This window comes from Sprattus sprattus (assembly GCF_963457725.1).
Source record: "Sprattus sprattus genome assembly, chromosome: 8".
Taxonomy (NCBI): domain Eukaryota; kingdom Metazoa; phylum Chordata; class Actinopteri; order Clupeiformes; family Clupeidae; genus Sprattus; species Sprattus sprattus.
Window position 1 is genome coordinate 15633201 of NC_137927.1, and position 17500 is coordinate 15650700.

A 17500-nucleotide genomic window follows, 5' to 3' on the forward strand; every position below is an offset into this window, starting at 1 on the left:
GCAACTGAATGGCAGCCGGCGGTAAATGGAGGATCCACGGCGGCGGGACAATGGGACTGCGCTCCTCTCGGGCAGCCAGGCCCTTATCTCTTTTCAACACGCTGGCCTGTGACTGAGGCTATAGGAAAAGGATTTACAATGTGTGAGCGGAGAAGAAGAAGGGCTCTGGGCCTCACACACACTCTCTTGCTCTCTCTCTCTCTCTCTCTTTCCTTCTCTCCCTCCTTCGCTTTCTCGTGCCTACACAGGAGAGAGGAGAGAGTGTCATTTCCATGCCAACACAATGAAACCCTAATCAAATCTACCCATCTCTCTCACTCTCTCTCTCTCTCTCTCTCACTCACACACACACACACACCACTCCATTCCGGCTATCAGATGGAGACAAAGAAACAGAAAAGAAAAGAGACCGACAGAACGAGAGAGAGTGAGAGAGAAAAAGAGAGAGAGGGAGCCGTGGCAGCAGCAGGCCTCATTAGTGTCACTGGGTGAAGGTCAGGATGTGAGGAGTGGTGTAGGCATGAAAGAGAAGTCATTTTGAAGATTGCGCCAGCCTCCCCACAGCCCACTCTATGCAACCCCCCCATCCCCCCTCCACTCCACCTTGACTGTATTATTTGAATGGCGTTCGATGAGCTCAGGGGTGCTGTCTTGTAAGGGGGAGGGCACACCAACAAATGTCCAAAAATTAAGCAAAGAGGGGCTGTTCTGGGAGGACACTGACAAGCTGTCAGGTAACATTGCCCTGCTACAATAGAGAGCTGCCAATCACATGGCCGCCATGGTGACAGGAATCCGTTCAGGCGGTAGCCAATGACCCCACCGGCTGGCATCTCCACACCACACCTTTAATTCAAGCTGCTGCCTGGCACGCCATCACAGCTCACAACAAACAAATGAATCATGATTGTGAACGGTGAATAATTTCAGTTGACTCTAAATGCTGAGGCATCAAACACAAACACACACACACGCACTCAAACACACTTGCTCTCATGCACATACTCACACGCACACATACACTCTCTTTCTCTCACACACACACACACAAACAGTCTGTGTGGTCTGTGGAGGAACCTGCAGGCAGGACAGGCAGGGCAATAACTCCCCAGCAGGAGAGAGGGCCATAAACACTCCATCAAGCCCCCGGCCGCTCGGCAATCCATCTCCCTGACAACAAAAATCCCAGCAAGCTGCGTGGCTCCTCAGATAGGGCTCTGATGGGCTAGTTGTGTGAGAAGGTGTGTCTGTGTGTGTGCAAGTGTGCCTGTGTCTGTGTGTGTGTGTCTGTGTGTGTGTGTGTGCGCATGTGTGTGTGAGGGAGAGATGCGTGTGTATTCTAGGTGTTTATGTGACTCTGCAGGGGGTGCTGAAGGTTGCTCAAACGTAGCGGCACATTGTAAACTAAAACATCGTCGCACTAACACCCTCACCCTCCACCTCCCTAAAAAAAAAAGCTCTTGCCGTATCTTAACTTCTTAACCTGGCTGGCTTGAGAGGGGTCAGGCTGAGCTCTTAGTCCTGAGCTCCCTCAGGTCCAGCCCTGCTCGCTGTCCCCTGAGCAAACTCGGCACCAGGTTATCGCCGGCACCTCCCGGCAGACTCAATATGGCTTATGGTGGCACGCTTAGAAGATAACTAGGAGCCAACACTTTAAGACCGCCTGTTCTGCAGGCTCTAAATCTGGGTCTCTGAAATGTGATATACTTATTCCCTTAGAGCCTAAAATGCTTAGACTGACACCTGCATAAGTACTTGTTCATACAAATTGCTCCTGCCGGAGAGAGAGTGCCTCTGCTTCTACTGTCTGTGAAGGTTAGAACAGTATAGTATATCCTTAACCACTGGCCTATGCTGGATAGCTCACCTGCATAGAGGAACTAACCCACATTCACAAGCACAAACACACAAGCTCTCTGACTCTCTCTCTCACTCTCACTCTGGCTCTGGCTCGCTCTCTCTCTCCGCTGTGTATTTTTCTCTCTCACGTGGTATTTTCTCTCATACACATCTTAAGGTAGTATTTCAGACAAAAATGACCAGCTGCAGGTGCACACCTAAATGTTTACTGGGGCTGTTTGGCAAACAACTAAACTGACCATTATTCATTCATGCATAACCAAATCCCTCCTCCTGGTACACACACAGCAGTGGTTTTCATGATTAAACAAAAGGTGCCTTCCCACAGTAAGTCTGTATGCTCTCTGGTACCTCCAAAAACAGCGCATCAAACAAGGATCCCTATTAAATGGTGGGACTGGACGTGCGGCAGGGCAGCTGTGTCTGTGTACTTTTCCCTGGAGCTTTTTCTAAAACTGTCAGCGTGGCTGACATAAACGTTTCTTGGGCCTTCCCCTCTCTCCGTCGCCAGCAGGGGAAAGAGGGGACAGGTGTGAAGTTCTCAGCAATCAAACCTGCTCCGCAACTAATGTATAATACTCACCTCAATCTCATTCTCACTCAATTCACACGGAGTGACAAAAAAACCTGCATGGCAGGTGCAGGAGTGGTTAAACAGTCAAAATGAAAAGGACGAACACTGAAGAAAGCAGGGTGAAGAAGGCTGAGAAAAAGAACGGCACCCATGTTGAGACACAGCTGTATTTACAGTACATTTTCAGCCAGTGCCCCGGGTTGGGAAGTGTTTTGTGTCGCCTAGACAGGAAGTCACCCCATATTCATATTCAAATGGTGCTGAAATTAGGCATGGAAATGCCACTTCCTTTCCATATTCATACCAAACAGAAAACGGAATGAGCCCTTTTCTGAGACCCAAGTGATCTCCACGACTATTCATCACTGCGTTTGTCACCGCTTTGGTACATGAAAGATGAATGGTTTAGTGGTTTAACCAGCATATAGCACTCGAAGGTATACATTTCAACAGTCAGTACTGACACTAAAATTTAGTTTACATTTTTTGTAAGCAACTTCATTCTGTGAAATTGTATAAGCAGGCAATAGTCAGCGAAGGTTAAAAGTAGCCTATTCAATGTTTCTAGGCAAATGCCGACTTATAAGCCTTAAAAATACGATGGTATTTATCACCAATGCCTCTTGGCTGTATCTTACCAAGTGCAAATCCTCTGAACTCCGCATGTGTTTGCAAGAAGCTAGCTTTGAATTGACTAATTGCGGCCGTGTAATGTTTACTGGATGACTACAGACAAACAATCGGTGTCCGATGAGGCGGGGAAACAGCGGCTCCCAGAGGCAAGCAATTTTTCTGAAATAATTATTCAAAATCCATACGTTGAAGAAAACACTTTAAATGTCCTGCATTCTGGACCAAGCAACGGGCTGTATTATTTCCCAAAACTGGAAATATACTTGTGGATCAATACAATTTTAAAACTATTTCAAACATGCTTGCGTTTAGGTAATTTGCAATGTGTCAATAACAATTGGGCATTATTCAGGAATAATTACACTGTTTAATTATGCATTTGCGGGCGCGCGACTGTGTGTTGTGTATACATTAAGTAGGCTACAAGAAATGTTGTATCCCTAAAAAAAAAAGGAGCGAAAGCTACTGCAGTACAATCGAGCAGCCAGGGAGGCTGTCAACTCGTGGGTTTGAGAGCTGTCATAGAGAGAGAGAGAGAGGGAGGGAGGGAGAGAGAGGTTAGGAGCGCCGGAGAACACATCCCCACTCCAGATGGTGTTTTAAACGCAGACAGAAGGCTACAGAGGGGATAGAGCAGAGCACCATTAGACAACGCTCCAGACCCACAAGCTTTAAACCATCGACAACGGCAAAATTAACCAAAACGCGAAATGAGAGCAAACAAAGGCAGGCAAATGGACGTCAGTTCAAGATAGTCACAAATATGTTGAACGCTATTTGTTGACTGCTTCTTCCAGAACACCCGCTGCAATTGTTCCTCGGGAATGAGTGGTCCCTGATGCCAGGACAGTGGGAGTATTGGTCGGCAGAAGATATTTCCGTGGCATGCTAAATTTTACCGGACAACATTGTGCGAATCATTCAGCTTTATAGACATTATCTACAAGAGGACTTCTGTGGATGTACTGTAACTCATCTTTTCTCATTGGAGGCAATTCTTTCCGAACATTGGCTTTGAAGTGCAGCTCAATTTAGAACGGAAGGATCCTTGCCAAAATTAACATCATCTCTACCTTGTTTGAAGTACAGCGGTCACCAATGCAGGATTTATAAGGAGTCTCTTTTTGTGTGATGAAGTAAGAATCACATTTGTGTCACTTATTCCACATTTGTTTAATTTGGTATTTCCCAAACGACATAATATCCTTCTGGCTTTCTTGCGTCTCTCGAACACGAACCTCGTGAATGACTGAAAGAGACGCGTGTTGTTTCTTTATTTGGAAAATAAATATTGGTCTTGATTATTGAAATAGAAACAGTAAACCAAAGACTTGCTATACAGAAGAGTCAGTGAGTTTTAAGCTTTGAAAACTTTTTCGATTTTTAAGTGAGAAGCAAATTACCTCAGAATTTCCGAACTGAAAAGTCAACAGCGCTTTAAATCCAAAGGAGTTCAGCATAATTATTGGACTGTGAGAAAATATCAACGATCATTTTTTTCAAAGAATACGAATAAGATCTTAAATGATTTTTAGTCATTTAAAGGCTTTATTTTTTTTGTTCTTCCATATGATGCGGATTGGGGCGTAATAATCGCTGCATCGTATTATTGTGTGGATTACCTTCTCAGCAATTACCTCAGTTTGAAGTCGATCTACACAAAGTAGGCTACTGGTAAGTGGAATATTTTTGATTGATATATAATTGTATGCATTACTTAATGTCTTGACATTAGGCTATGTATCAGGTTCACTGTATCGGTAATGTTTCCGGAGGTAAACTGCCAGTGTGAAAGATGTAGCCTATAGTTCTTCTCAGGAACAGAAAGTTGCCTAGGAATGGATTCTTTAGTTTTATATTGTCGTGATAACAATTTAATCTACACGGGTGTGAAAAACACCTAATTAAAATGGTACAGTAATGACCTTTAAATTACTTCCCTGGTACACAAATAGGGTGTAAACACTAGTGTGTCTTAATTCACGAGGTCATTAAGCAACAAAACATTTTAAGAGCATATCAACAGTCTTTTCCTATTTAAGCGAATTGTAAATTCATTCAAACCACTGTCTTCCAACCTCTTTTAAAGAAAGTAAGAGATAGTAGGTTACAGGACACTAATGAACCGAACAATAGCTCACAGTATTTAAAAGACGATTGTTTGGCCGTCCGAGACTCTCTTGTCAGATCCATCAATATACTGTCCTCTTCACAAGATATTTACAAACAACAGAGATTTTGTAACAGAACAACCACACTCTTCAGTGCCAAAATGCGTTATTTTGAAGTCCAATCAAATGATTTACACTCAAGATGTGACATATTTTGGTGCCGCAATGATGTATATGAATAGTCGAATAGTCTTCGAATAGTCCCAATAACACTTATTTTCCTGAAAAAAAAACATTCCTTTACGTATTTCTCAAAACCTTTACAAAACGGTCAGCATGCTACAGATGTGTGTGCAGGTAGCCTGAGCTGAATTTTCTGGGCCTTTTTTGTATTTGTATCTACTATCAGCCAGCATCTTGCCATACGTGGCTCAGATAGTAGAGCGGTGTACACATAAACGTTCAATACAGAGGTGCGGTCAGCATTGTCTAATATATTTTATTATATCAATTACTAAATCAAGTATTAATCAAATGGGATTTTAAACCAAAAGGTGACACAAGTGCCAGTTGTCTAGGATGGAAAGCAAGGCAGGATGCAGAATGGTAATGTTCTCTCAACTGCATGTTTACTTACAACCACACATCTAGAAACCTCAAGCAAACTATGGCTATAATGACTCATAGGTCAGCAAAGCCAAAAAGCATATCACCAACAATTTATTAGATCATCTAATCTAATTTAGTATTGTGTTGGCTTTATAAGAGACCGGAGTCTACAGGGACAGTATGACATTGTCTAAAAACACTTGAACAAAAGACATGTTAATATAGTGTATGTATAACAGCCCGCATGAAAGTGACAGGCATCTTCAATCAGCGGACGTCTCCTCTCCTTCAATGTTCTTTCCAGGATAAACGTGTAGTTCACGGAGGTCATGACAGTACTTTCCTCAAAGCACTGAAGACATCCGCACCATGAAGACAGCAGGATAGTTTTCAGTGCGGAGGAGACTTGGGCAGAGATTTGCTTTTCTTAATTGACCTCGGTTTTAAAATGCCGTTTAATTATTAAGAGGCTGATAGTGGTGCGCACAATGCATGTGGAGGTTTAAAAGGTGAAACCGCGGCAATGAGCCGCCTTGCATTATCGCACATTACTGCAAAACACACACTCACATCCTCGCTGCTCCGAGGGCAGATGTCCCCACACTTCATCATTAAGTGCCTCTTTCAAAAGAAGGCCATTCATTACCTCATTGGAGTGTTTATAGAATCTGTCTTCATGTCTCTGTAACCAGACTTGTGTAGCCTAGATGTCTCGCTTCCTTGTTAATGCTGTGGGAAAAACATACTTTCTTTGTAGCCAGAGGTCGTGCCAGAAGCCACAAGCCAATATAGTGATGTTAATTTGTAGTAATGAAATGACTCCATTGGCCTCTGCCTGCACTTAGACTACTACTGACTGCCAGCCAGACACCACTGTAGGCCATCATTGCCCTGAGGCGGCGTTACTTTATGTTATGGTAAAAGGGAATAAAAACACAAAACGGCGATATGATAGAGCCATGGGCAGAGTAGGCTACGTGTAAATGTTTAAAGTCAATTCCAGTGACGAGTAATGCTGGTGGACTTAGTTATTAGAATTGCTTCAACAGTGTCGGTTGTTGACCAATCTTCGGAAGAGTGCCATACAAAGTGACAGTGGCATTCTCAGGGGCATCGCCGCAGAGCACAACATAACAAGCATGTGTCTCCGTGTTATGAAACACCAAACTAAATAATAAGTCCACAGAGAGAGAGAGAGAGAGAGAGTGTGCACCGGAGAGACACTGGTCTTGTTATTTAGAACCTGAAAAGTTCATCATAGCGCTGGGTTCGCGGCGCCAGGCTATAAGTATTGTAACAGATGTTCTTCAAGGTGGGAGAGATGAGTCACACGCTAGCGCGGACACCGGTCACTGTCAGTCTAACTGATATGCACGTAGGGTACCACGCGGAAATAGTTTAAAGTGCAAGGGGTAAGGTGTGTACGTGTGTGTGTGTCCGGTTTTGCTCAGCGACTGTCCCTCCCTGGGGACCGTGACCTGCGGCAGCACAGGTGACTGTGGCGTGTGCGCGAGGTAATTATCGTAATTTGAGTGCGGGCGGCGCAGGTGAAGCTGGCCGTCTCGTAATTAACGAGGAGAGCAGATGGCAGTGGGCGGGAGACGGGCACAGGCAGCCAGCCGGCAGAGTGCATAGAGAGGAGAGGATGGGGGGAGGGAGGTGGAGAGAGAGAGAGAGAGGTCAGGTGGTCGGCAGAACACACAGGCACCTGGAAGCTCACGCAGGCCAAGCTGTCTTTTACCTTCTGTGGAAGTGCAGCATGAGTAAAGATGGCCTAGATGAACTCACTCTTCTAACGAATTTTTGAGGAAGAGGAACAGGCCCGTGCAAGGCAGTTGCCAGCCATTGTAACTCATGCCATTGCATAGTGATGTCTCAACATGGTGATAAGAGAAATTTCACCTGTGTTAGAAAATCTGAAGGCAGTCTTAGGGCATGTAGTACTTGCACCACTCCTTGTTGCCAAGTACATAATAATCCTTTAAGTGTTTTTATTCAGCTAAACTGCTTTGTGATCGGACACTGTCACAAAAATAGATAATTGTAGACAAAAATGTTTTAGTAATAATACAGTTCAGTAATAATTACAGTAAGTGTGGTTCTGACCTATTTGGTGACTGAAAACGTCTGGTATGTTGTTGTAAAGAGGTTGTGGCAAAGATACAGTAAGGTTCAGGGAGTTGACAGCATCCATAAAGCTGGCTGTATCTCCAACAGTGGACTGACATGAGAGCGTTTCACTGTCCCGGAATCCCAACCTGCAGACAGCCGGCCAGATTACCCAGTGAACCTAATTCCTAATGCACTAATGCCATTGTGCAATTACACAAGCGCTGCCCTACCCCCAGTACACACACACACACACACACACACACACACACACACACACACACATGCTTATGCACACACACTACCCTGCAGAGTGATTGTGCTAAAAGAGCCCAGAGACAGCATGCCTGCTAGTGCTTAGAAGTTTCCGGCTGTTTTTATTTATTTCTCAGTGTCTTAAGACGAGCTACAGGGGTCTCCTCCGTTCCAATTATTTGAACATTAGCCACCAAAGAGAGCACTCAACTGCCAGTTAAGTTCCCGGGGTGAAGAAATGAATCTCAGGCAGCGAAAATGATGCTTTTTTGGTTATTTTATTTATATCCAACGTAGAAAAAACAAGACGTGAAGGGCCCTGTGTTTTTTCCCTCGTGTTTACCAGAGAGCAAGCAAATGTTCCGCTGAAAAGTGTATCAGTGTCTGAAAAATACATAACTATACAGAAATGTAAAAAGAGCTCTTTATGTGTGTGCGTGTGTGTGTGTGTGTGTGTGTGTGTGTGCGTGAGGGAGAGAGAGAGAGTGAGAGAGTGAGAGAGCAAGAGAAAGAGAGTGAGAGCTATTAGACTGACACAGGAGAGCAGACTATACGAGAGGGGTTGTCTGCACCCTATAGCTTTTACACATGTACTGACTCGCCCATGATGGTTGATTGACAGGTAGAATTCTGGCCTGCAGTGGTGAAATAGAAGGCCTAGTAATTAATAGCTTCATGGATATATATATAGACATACAAGTATATAAGGGCTGAGACTGTAATTTTGCATGTACTTCCGTACAATTATGTGTTAAAATACATATAGTTACATATAAAGCCTGCTGGTGTGAAGTGGAAACCCATACAGAATCATGGCGCTCAGGAGTTACCAGGCTGGCAGACAGTTGGACATTTACATTGCCATGGTGTTAATCCTTGTTTACTTGGCCAGTGAGTGTGTGGTGTGTGTGTGTGTGTGTGTGTATGTGAGTAGTGGCGAAAGGAGTTGGGGTTGGTTAGCGTCTCTCTTAAGCGTCTCTCTTAAGCGTCTCTCTTAAGCCTCTCTCTGTTTCTCTCTCCCTCTCTCTCTGCCTCTCCTCCTCTGGCTGCTCCACATGTGTTTGACATTAATGTGACATGGCCCGCCTCTCAGGGGAGAATGAGAATGTCAGAGAGGGCTGGAGCCGCGGCCAGCTTCCAAACATCTGGAGTAATGAGAAACACACTGACACCGCAGTGTGGGAGCCATGAGTTCGCCTGAGCGCAGAAAACCGCACGCACACTCTCAGGCTCTCTCACACACACACACACACACACACACACAGACCCAGGCGTCCATAGCACAACATATGCAACGTTAGACTCATACACACAGCACTCGTAGCGAACGCCCTATCCAAAAGTGCACCCACAAAGTCTACTGCAAAAACAGCACTGCCCGACCAAATGAAATGGCTGGGTGCTTGTCAATGAGTCTTCAGAGTAAGCACTTCTCTATAAGAGGAGAGTGGTCTTTGTGATGAAAATAGCTGTCTGCACTGATCTGCCAGTAGACCATATTAAGGACAGAGATGTTGTGATGTGATATTAACGAAACGCAAAGCAACAGTATTCTACCTGGCAAGAATCTCAGCAAGTAAAAATTGATCTTGTTTCACATTAGGAATTCATTTGAAGCACACAGGCGAGTTTAATGCCAAAAAACGATATTCGCATCAGTGGTGGTATAACTGAGAACAGATCTTAAGCCTTTTTGATGTAGAATTTTGTATCTAGCCAAGGACTCTGACTAGACTAGCATGTGAAATCGAAGCAGGTTCTTAAAAAAATAACAAGAATGGGAGATAACTTCTTAGAGGAAATCTGGATGAAAGGCTGAGACACAGGAAGCAGCTGGAATAATCCCTGCTGGTGCTGGCTTTTTTTAATCAAACCAGTTAGGAAGTTCATATCGCTAGGCCTCACTCTGATGTAATGAGCTCTTCCTCTCTCTCTCTCTCCCCCTCTCTCTCTCTCTCTCTCTCTCTCTCTCTCTCTCTCTCTCTTTCTGTTGGCCCTCAGCTAGCTGGTTATCAGACACACTGGGAAACGCTGACTCCAGATAGAATTGTGGTTATTAAGCATTCACACTCAGTCCCTCTCACAATGACTTAAAAGGGTGTTAGAGGATTTGTGTGTGTGTGTGTGTGTGTGTGTGTGTGTATGTGTGTGTGTGTTCCTAACAAAGACAGGGGATTGGGCAGGGGGAGAGGAAGGCGAGGAGAGCAGAGAGTGTTGGCTTGGTGAGGACTATCCAACGTGGAGCATTTAGCTAAAAATTCCAAAAAAAGCCGTTATCTCCTGGAAACAGAGGCTGCATGGCGAGGCTGCCCTGTCAGTTCATGAAATGGGTTTCAGAACCACGCTGCTGCATCTCCTTCTAGTCACTTATACAGACCCTAATCTATAGCTCATGCCTGCACGCAAGAAAGTGTGGACACACACACACTCGCCTACACAAAAACATGCACATATGCATGCACCAAGATAAGTTATTGTTCCTTAATGCAGCCATCGTGAACGAGACTAGTCTAGTGTCTAGTTTCCACATGAAATGGATTAAGGAGGACGGACTAGCGCAGAGGACCTTTTGATTGAAGTCAGAATGTTCCAGAAACACGGGTATAAAAAAAATTGCCTTCAGGACGGTCTGTCATCTGTACTGGAAAAGAAGCGGCATTCCTTCCTGCTAGACTCTGTGTCTGATAGCGCTTAAATAGCACATGGAGGGACATCAAGGTGGGTGTGTTGATGTTGCGGAGTGTGTTTGGATAGGTCAGTGACACAGGAGCGTGGAGCCCAGGGGGAATAAAACCGGAGGGAGAAAAAGTAGAGGAGACATTTATGGGGGCCAGTGAGAGCCAGACAGACTGGAGTTAAACAAAGACATATGAGGACAGACAGAGAGATGGAGAGACAAGACAGGGAATAAAGCCATACCAGAGCAGGGAGACAAAGGGGGAGAGAAAGAGCAAAGCATAGAGATGGAAGAGACGGAAAGAGAGAGGTAGCTGAGTATTCTATAGTCACTCAGTACTTCCAACCAGTGGAGTCTTAGCCAATGGCTCATTTTACCTAGTCTGTTATTAAATGCAATTACAATGACAAGGCCATTTTGAGGAATGGGAGTGTATGTGTGTGTGTGGGGGGGGGGGGGCTGAATGGGAGGAGTTTTTGGGACATGGCTTCCAGCTGTCCATTGCCGGAGTCCCTCCGGGAGTATGCCATTATATGTATTTTTAGCTTCAGGTGCTAGTTTTAGCGCTGATAAGAAACCACTGCAGGGGGATGAGAAGTGGAGATGTATAGAAGGGGGAGCACCACTCAGGGGGGAAGCACAAACCCGCCCTGCATCCCAAGTAGAGTCATTTACTGTGGGGAATATAATAGTGACATGATTAAAAAGGGCCTTGAGCACATTCTGAGGGTACCTATGGATCTATAGACACAAATTAAAGGGTTGGTCCGCTTTGGTTGCATGCTGGTGACAGGAAATCTGTATGGGGAGTAATCAGCTAAATCATCTTAGGGAAGGAAATGGAAGTGAAGAGTTAAAATGGTGAGTTTGTGTGTGTGTGTGTGTGTGTGTGTGTGTGTGTGTGTGTGTGTGTGTGTGTGTGTGTGTGTGTGTGTGTGTGTGTGTGTAGTGGAGACTTACTGGGAAAATAACTATGGCCTGATTTTCTCATATACTTCACTTACAAGGACTTACCAAATACAGGCTAAGGAGGATGTCCTTAGACCCCAAATCATAACAGGCTCTCAGTAAACAGATGAACAGACATGGTAATTTATTGTGTGTGTGTGTGTGTGTTTTGTGTGTGTGTGTGTGTGTGTGTGTGTGTGTGTGTGTGTGTGTGTGTGTGTGTGTGTGTGTGTATGTATGTATGTGTGTGTGTGTGTGTGTGTGTGTGTGTGTGTGTGTGTGTCCGTGTAGGGAAGGCAGGTTTCAGTCTTTTGTGCTCCATAAATCAATGAACAGTCATGACGCAAGCAGCAGAGCAAACAAGAGTGGAGCAGAGGCTGCAGCTGGTCACGGCCAGAAAGAGAGAGAGAGAGAGAGAGAGCGAGAGAGATAGGAAAAGAGAGAGAAAGAGAGAGAGCATGGCTCAGAGATAACAGCTGTCAGACCCCACAACGCACACCTGTCACACAGGAAGTCAGGCCCTGACTCTGTTTCCTGGATACGCCTCCTCAGCCAAACATTCAAGCAGCTTCCGTACACACAGAGGAAAAGATGGATGGAAGAAGAGAGACAGACAGACAGAGAAAGAGAGAGGTTAGGGATGAAGTTTGGCAGGGCTTACGAGGAGAGAACTACAGTTTTAGTGTGAGGAACAACCTGACAGTATCACTCCTACTAAACTTGTATGATAAATAGAAAGCCTGATGAAAACAGTTATTTTTCCAAGTGGCCAGTATCATCATTTCCCTCACATGTCATTTCTGGAATTCAGCACTGATTTGGGAAGACACCACGTTCGCCTGTGGGTGGGTAAGGCTCGGGTTAGTGTTACCTCTCAGTCCAGACACCACATACAACTTTGCGTCCCCAATCTGTTTCATGCATCATCCGCTCGCAGAAACAGGAAGTCAGGTCAATGCGGGCACTACAGTGGCAGATGGTCGGCGTCCGCTCCGCTCTGCGCGCACACAAGCCCGGGCGAGGTCGTGCTGCTGGTTTGTTTTTCTCTTCCACCCGCTCGAACGCTGTTGTTATTGGCAGGAGCGCCTCTCTTGTTTGTCAGGGATCGTCAAGGCAGTTCCTCGGGAGAGCCCCCACGCATTATTCCCTAGCCGCCCTTCATGCTGCCTGTATGCAATTAACAGAGTAATTAAAAGCTTGATGAGCTAATTGGTGCTAGGTGAAGCTGCAGGTGTTTTGATTGGGGAGCTTGTTTGTGTAAGCAGGCAGAGTAAACAGATTTCGATGGAGGGTAATTTTTGGCTCTCTGTTCTTCCCCTACAATTGAGGTGAGATGGGCGTTGGGAGGGGACTGGGAGCCCATTACTGTGATTTATACGCAAAAGGCGAGAACAGTTCCATTTAATTACAGTCATTATCCTGTTAAATTTAGATATGTGTTATTTGAATGTCACATTACATGTTGATATTGTATAAGAGTGATGAAAAGCATGTGCCGAAGCCCCAGCTAAGGGGAAAGGAGGGGGGAAAAATACATGATATCATGACAAGTCCTGAATATTTTCGTCCAGAACTCCAAAAAAGGGAAAAGAAAGGAGACTTTCATTTGAACTTTTTTCTTCTGCCTTTCTTTTTCTACCCTGGTTCAAATTATGTTTTGTTGCACCCCCAGGCAAAGCTCTCAGCTGGCAGGATGGAAAGACTGCCTTCTCTTGTCAGAGCACAGAGAGGAGAATAATGTGGGGGAACTAGGCCAAAGAAGTCACCCTTTCTTTCAGACAGACACGCTCTCTTTCTCCCTCACACACACTCACCCTCACTAACTCTCTGTCACGCTGTGACTCTTGCTTCTCTTTCTCTGCATCCCTCTTCTTGTTCACTGTTTTCTAAGTGTTACCTTGCAATTCTTTCCAACGGTCTTCTTCGCACTCTCTCTCTCTCTTTCTCTCTCTCTCTCCCTCTCCCTCTCTCCCTCCCTCCCTCCCTCCTGCTCCGCTCGTTGGCAGATGTGCCAGTGACGGCTGTGTGCCCACAGCGTTTGTGGTCCCCAGGTGGCGTAGATGACAGTTATTGATGTTCAGGTGCAAGCTCCCTTCACAGGGAGGCTCCAAACAGTCAGCCTCTCTCCCTCTGTCTTTCTCTCCCCCTCCATTTCTCTCTCTTTCTTCTTCCCTCTCTTCCACGCCATGCACTGTGAGCACAGTCTCCCCTGCTGATTGCTCAGTACAGTACATCAAGACTGGCATTAACACGGGGAGGGAAGGCACATCCACGAGAGAGGGGGGAGGGGTGCAACCCAAACAAAACCACAACACCGAAACAAAACAACCATGCCACCAGGTACATGGCTGTGGAGGTGATCCTGAGCGCTGGACTCAGCACTGTGTGTCAGAGGCATCGCCGCGGTGACACCCCCAGCAGAGTGTGCAAACAAGCGAACGCTGTGCTTCGCCCAAGATGTTAGGCAACAACAGATCACTGCTAAGCCAGAAATATGCAGAGAGTGAAACAGAGACGCCGAGAAAGAAAGACAGACAGAGAGAGATGGAGATGGAGAGAAGGAGGGAGAGAGGGAGAGAGAGAGAGAGAGAGTTCCCCCGGAGTGGCCGCACTAGTCTGTGTGTCTCGGCCACTGCCAGTGCCCGGCGCAGCTCTAACACACTCCAGATGGGCTCAGGCCGGGGAGTTGTTCTTGGCACTGGGCGCCGCGGCCGAGTGTCACAAATACTTTCCTTTATTTAGGAATGGCTCAGAGTGAGCGGCTGGGGAGTGCAAAAGAAAGAGAGAGAGAGAGAGAAAAGGAGTAAAAAAGAGAGAGTGAGGAGGAGAGGAGGAGGAGGAGGTAAGAACCAGCTCAGTTGAACATCTGGATTTTATTTGGAAGCCACTGGGAAGAAATCTGAAAAGGACGTTTTTTTCCCTCCCGCTTCGGAGTAACGATACATTGCTGGAGGAAGGAGGAGAAGAGGAGAAGGGAAAAAAACAGAATGTAACTACTTCACCGCCGTTTCGGCCTGTCCTTCCCCACAGAGAACAGATGGACCCGCTACGACTTCAATACAATTATATCAATAACAGTCATCACAGGCAGTCAGCACGATGGGACAAGTTCACCACAGAGACTGAGACTGGGTATGTGCGTGTGTATGTGTGCGTGTGTGTGTATGCGTGTGTGTGTGTGTGTGTGTGTGTTTGTATGTGTGTGTGTGTGGGGGGGGGGGGTAGGCGTGTGTGTGTGTGTGTGTGTAGTGCTACTCTGTGGGAAAGCTGTGTCCTCACTACTTAGATTTTCTTCAGACCCTCCAGCCGCAATTGGCTCCGAAAATGACTCCTCTGAACGACTCCCCGAATGACCCCCTCTGCATGAGTCAGAGGCCAGCCTGCCTGGGAGCGAGAACAGGGAGGAGTGGCGCGACGTGTAGCGGAGGCCACGAGAGGGGTCTCAGTTCTCTGTGCGGTCACTAAATGAGTGAGCGCAAAGGCAGAGGAGACGCGCCGCGGAATGCCCTGCAGAGAGAGTCATATTTAAGGGGCTGTTAGCCAACCTAGAAGGAGCAGACACAGCACCCTGATCTCCCTGGGGTTCAGATATAGGAGTACAGTACCCTAGGGCTGACCCAATGGGAGATGCTTTGGGGGGACATTTTTCTGCACAGTCTAGACACCGTCTAGACATGTTGCCAAGATTGAGTATTTGATGTTTGTTTGCTTCTGTCTTGTTGTGAAATCATTGTGACTGTGGACTGATAGCTTTCCTGCTGAATTCTGACTATCCTTTGACTCTAATGATCTGGATTATGATCTTGGCGAGGGTACAGCATGTGTGTCCATCACAATCTCACACACCCGTACTCATATGTCACTCATTTGCTTACAAATGTTGTTTCTCATAGGATTTCTCATACAGGATCTCTCATACAATTACTAAGATACACATGGATAAATGCCTACAAACATAATCGCTTGGTCCGATATTTTTCGAAAGATTTTCAGAGATGGATGTTTATTTTGCAGAACATGTTTGTTCAGCTGAAAGCTGTTACTCTGAGTCTGAGAGACATCAACAAGAGAGAGGAAGAAAGGGACAAAGAGAAGAAGCAGGACAGAGTGGTGCAGCTTACCACTACAAGAACTGACTTTAAACAGAGTGGTCAGTACATTTCTGGGAGAGGGAGGGGAGGGGAGGGGAGGGGAGGGGAGGGTCTGCTTTCACACAGTGGGTCTTACTGGTCAGTTAAACTCTCCCTGTTTTTTGTTGGGTGGGACACCCCCATCTTTCCACAGCTTAGAGAGTAAGAAAATACTCTATAACAAACCCCAAGTTAGATAAATATATATCTCCTTACTCCTGTCAAACACATATTGTCTTAGCGCCATTTCAAATCTTTATCTGAATTATCTATGACCTACTATATGATATGACCTACTTCATGAAACATAAGCAGCCATTAATCATTATGGGAAGCATGGTGTGCAAAGAATAACAGAAATGATCATAAACAAACAGGTTATATCAACCGTCTGTTCTTTCAATCTCGTCAATGGGGAGGCAGAACGAGTGTTGTGTGTATTAGTATCACGGGTGGAGGGCACATGCATACGGTGCTTGTACATTTTAACACCATCCAGATGTGTGTGCGCGTGTGTGTGTGTGTGTGTGTGTGTGTGTGTGTGTGTGTGTGTGTGTGTGTGTGTGTGTGTGTTGGGAGAGAATTCTGGACCCTCAGTGTTGGACTGGAAAGGGACTCAGCAGGGAGCAGGGCAGGGGATCCCCTGAGCTCAGGGTTTACATTTACATGGACCTATTTAGCAAAGAGCAGCTTTCAGCAGAGTTACAACATGCTGTAACTGAAGACCTATAGACCAAAGCTAAGAGGCTCTTCAAATCAAATAACAGGCAATTCAAATAGTATTTCTTTTTTACAATAACAGGACATAAATCAATGCTATGATGCAGTTGAAATCATTCTGTGAGGATCACCCAGCTTTAAAGTATTTATGTGAGGCCATTATTTTAATGCAAACATTGCTTTATTTTTTGTTATTGCCTTGTGTGAGTATCACATTAATACTGAAGACCCACGTGATTTGCGCCCAGTACAAGGCTTCTCCCGCAGGCTGGGGCCTCACTGCCCAAGAGCGTGAGCCTTGGTTCACAACCAGATGCTGCCGGTGGTGGACGGGGACTGGACAGAGGGGTCCAGGGGTCTGAGAGGGTTGATGGGGGCAGGGGCAGGCAGAGTCAGGGGCAGAGGGAGAGTTAGAGGCCGATGGGGTCTGGGTAATCCTGGTGTTTTGATGTGAGGCCTGTGTGTGTGTGTTTGTGTGGACTCCTTCAGCGGCCCTGATGGGGAGCAGATGTGGGAAGGCAGGCGGTCGGGCAGCGAGCCAGAGCAGCTGGGAGAAATTAAAAACAACAGCATTCCAGGAGACAGGGGGAATTATGGAGCGAGAGCGAGAGAGAGAGGGAGGGAGAGAGAGAGAGAGAGAGATGGGAGGATTGAGGGGGGGGGGTGAAAGAGTAGTCACACAAAAAATGACATGGGAAGCATGTGACAGGGAAAGAGGAAGCTCATTGTGTCTGTGTGTGTTACAAGTAGCTGTACAACAACCAACTGGCTTCAAATATTCTCTTTCTTTCTCTCTCTCAACATACATGTACATACTCTCCCTCTATCTTAGGGACTTGTTTACACACACTCCACACTCCCATTCTGCACAGTG

General features: G+C 46.0%; 1 protein-coding gene across 4 annotated transcripts in view; it reads left to right on the forward strand.

Annotated features, from left to right (window-relative positions):
* Positions 1-3709: 3709 nt before the first annotated feature.
* Positions 3710-17500, forward strand: part of cbfa2t3 (CBFA2/RUNX1 partner transcriptional co-repressor 3) — a 38315-nt gene continuing 24524 nt past the window's right edge. For 3 of the 4 annotated variants that reach the window (XM_080843697.1, XM_080843699.1, XM_080843698.1), the window contains exons 1-2: positions 3710-4741; positions 15791-15926. In XM_080843697.1, coding sequence (XP_080699823.1) covers positions 15794-15926 — 133 coding nt within the window. In that variant the 5' untranslated portion in view covers positions 3710-4741; positions 15791-15793. The remainder of the gene's footprint in view (positions 4742-15790; positions 15927-17500) is intronic. The other variant, XM_080843700.1, reaches the window with a different exon arrangement.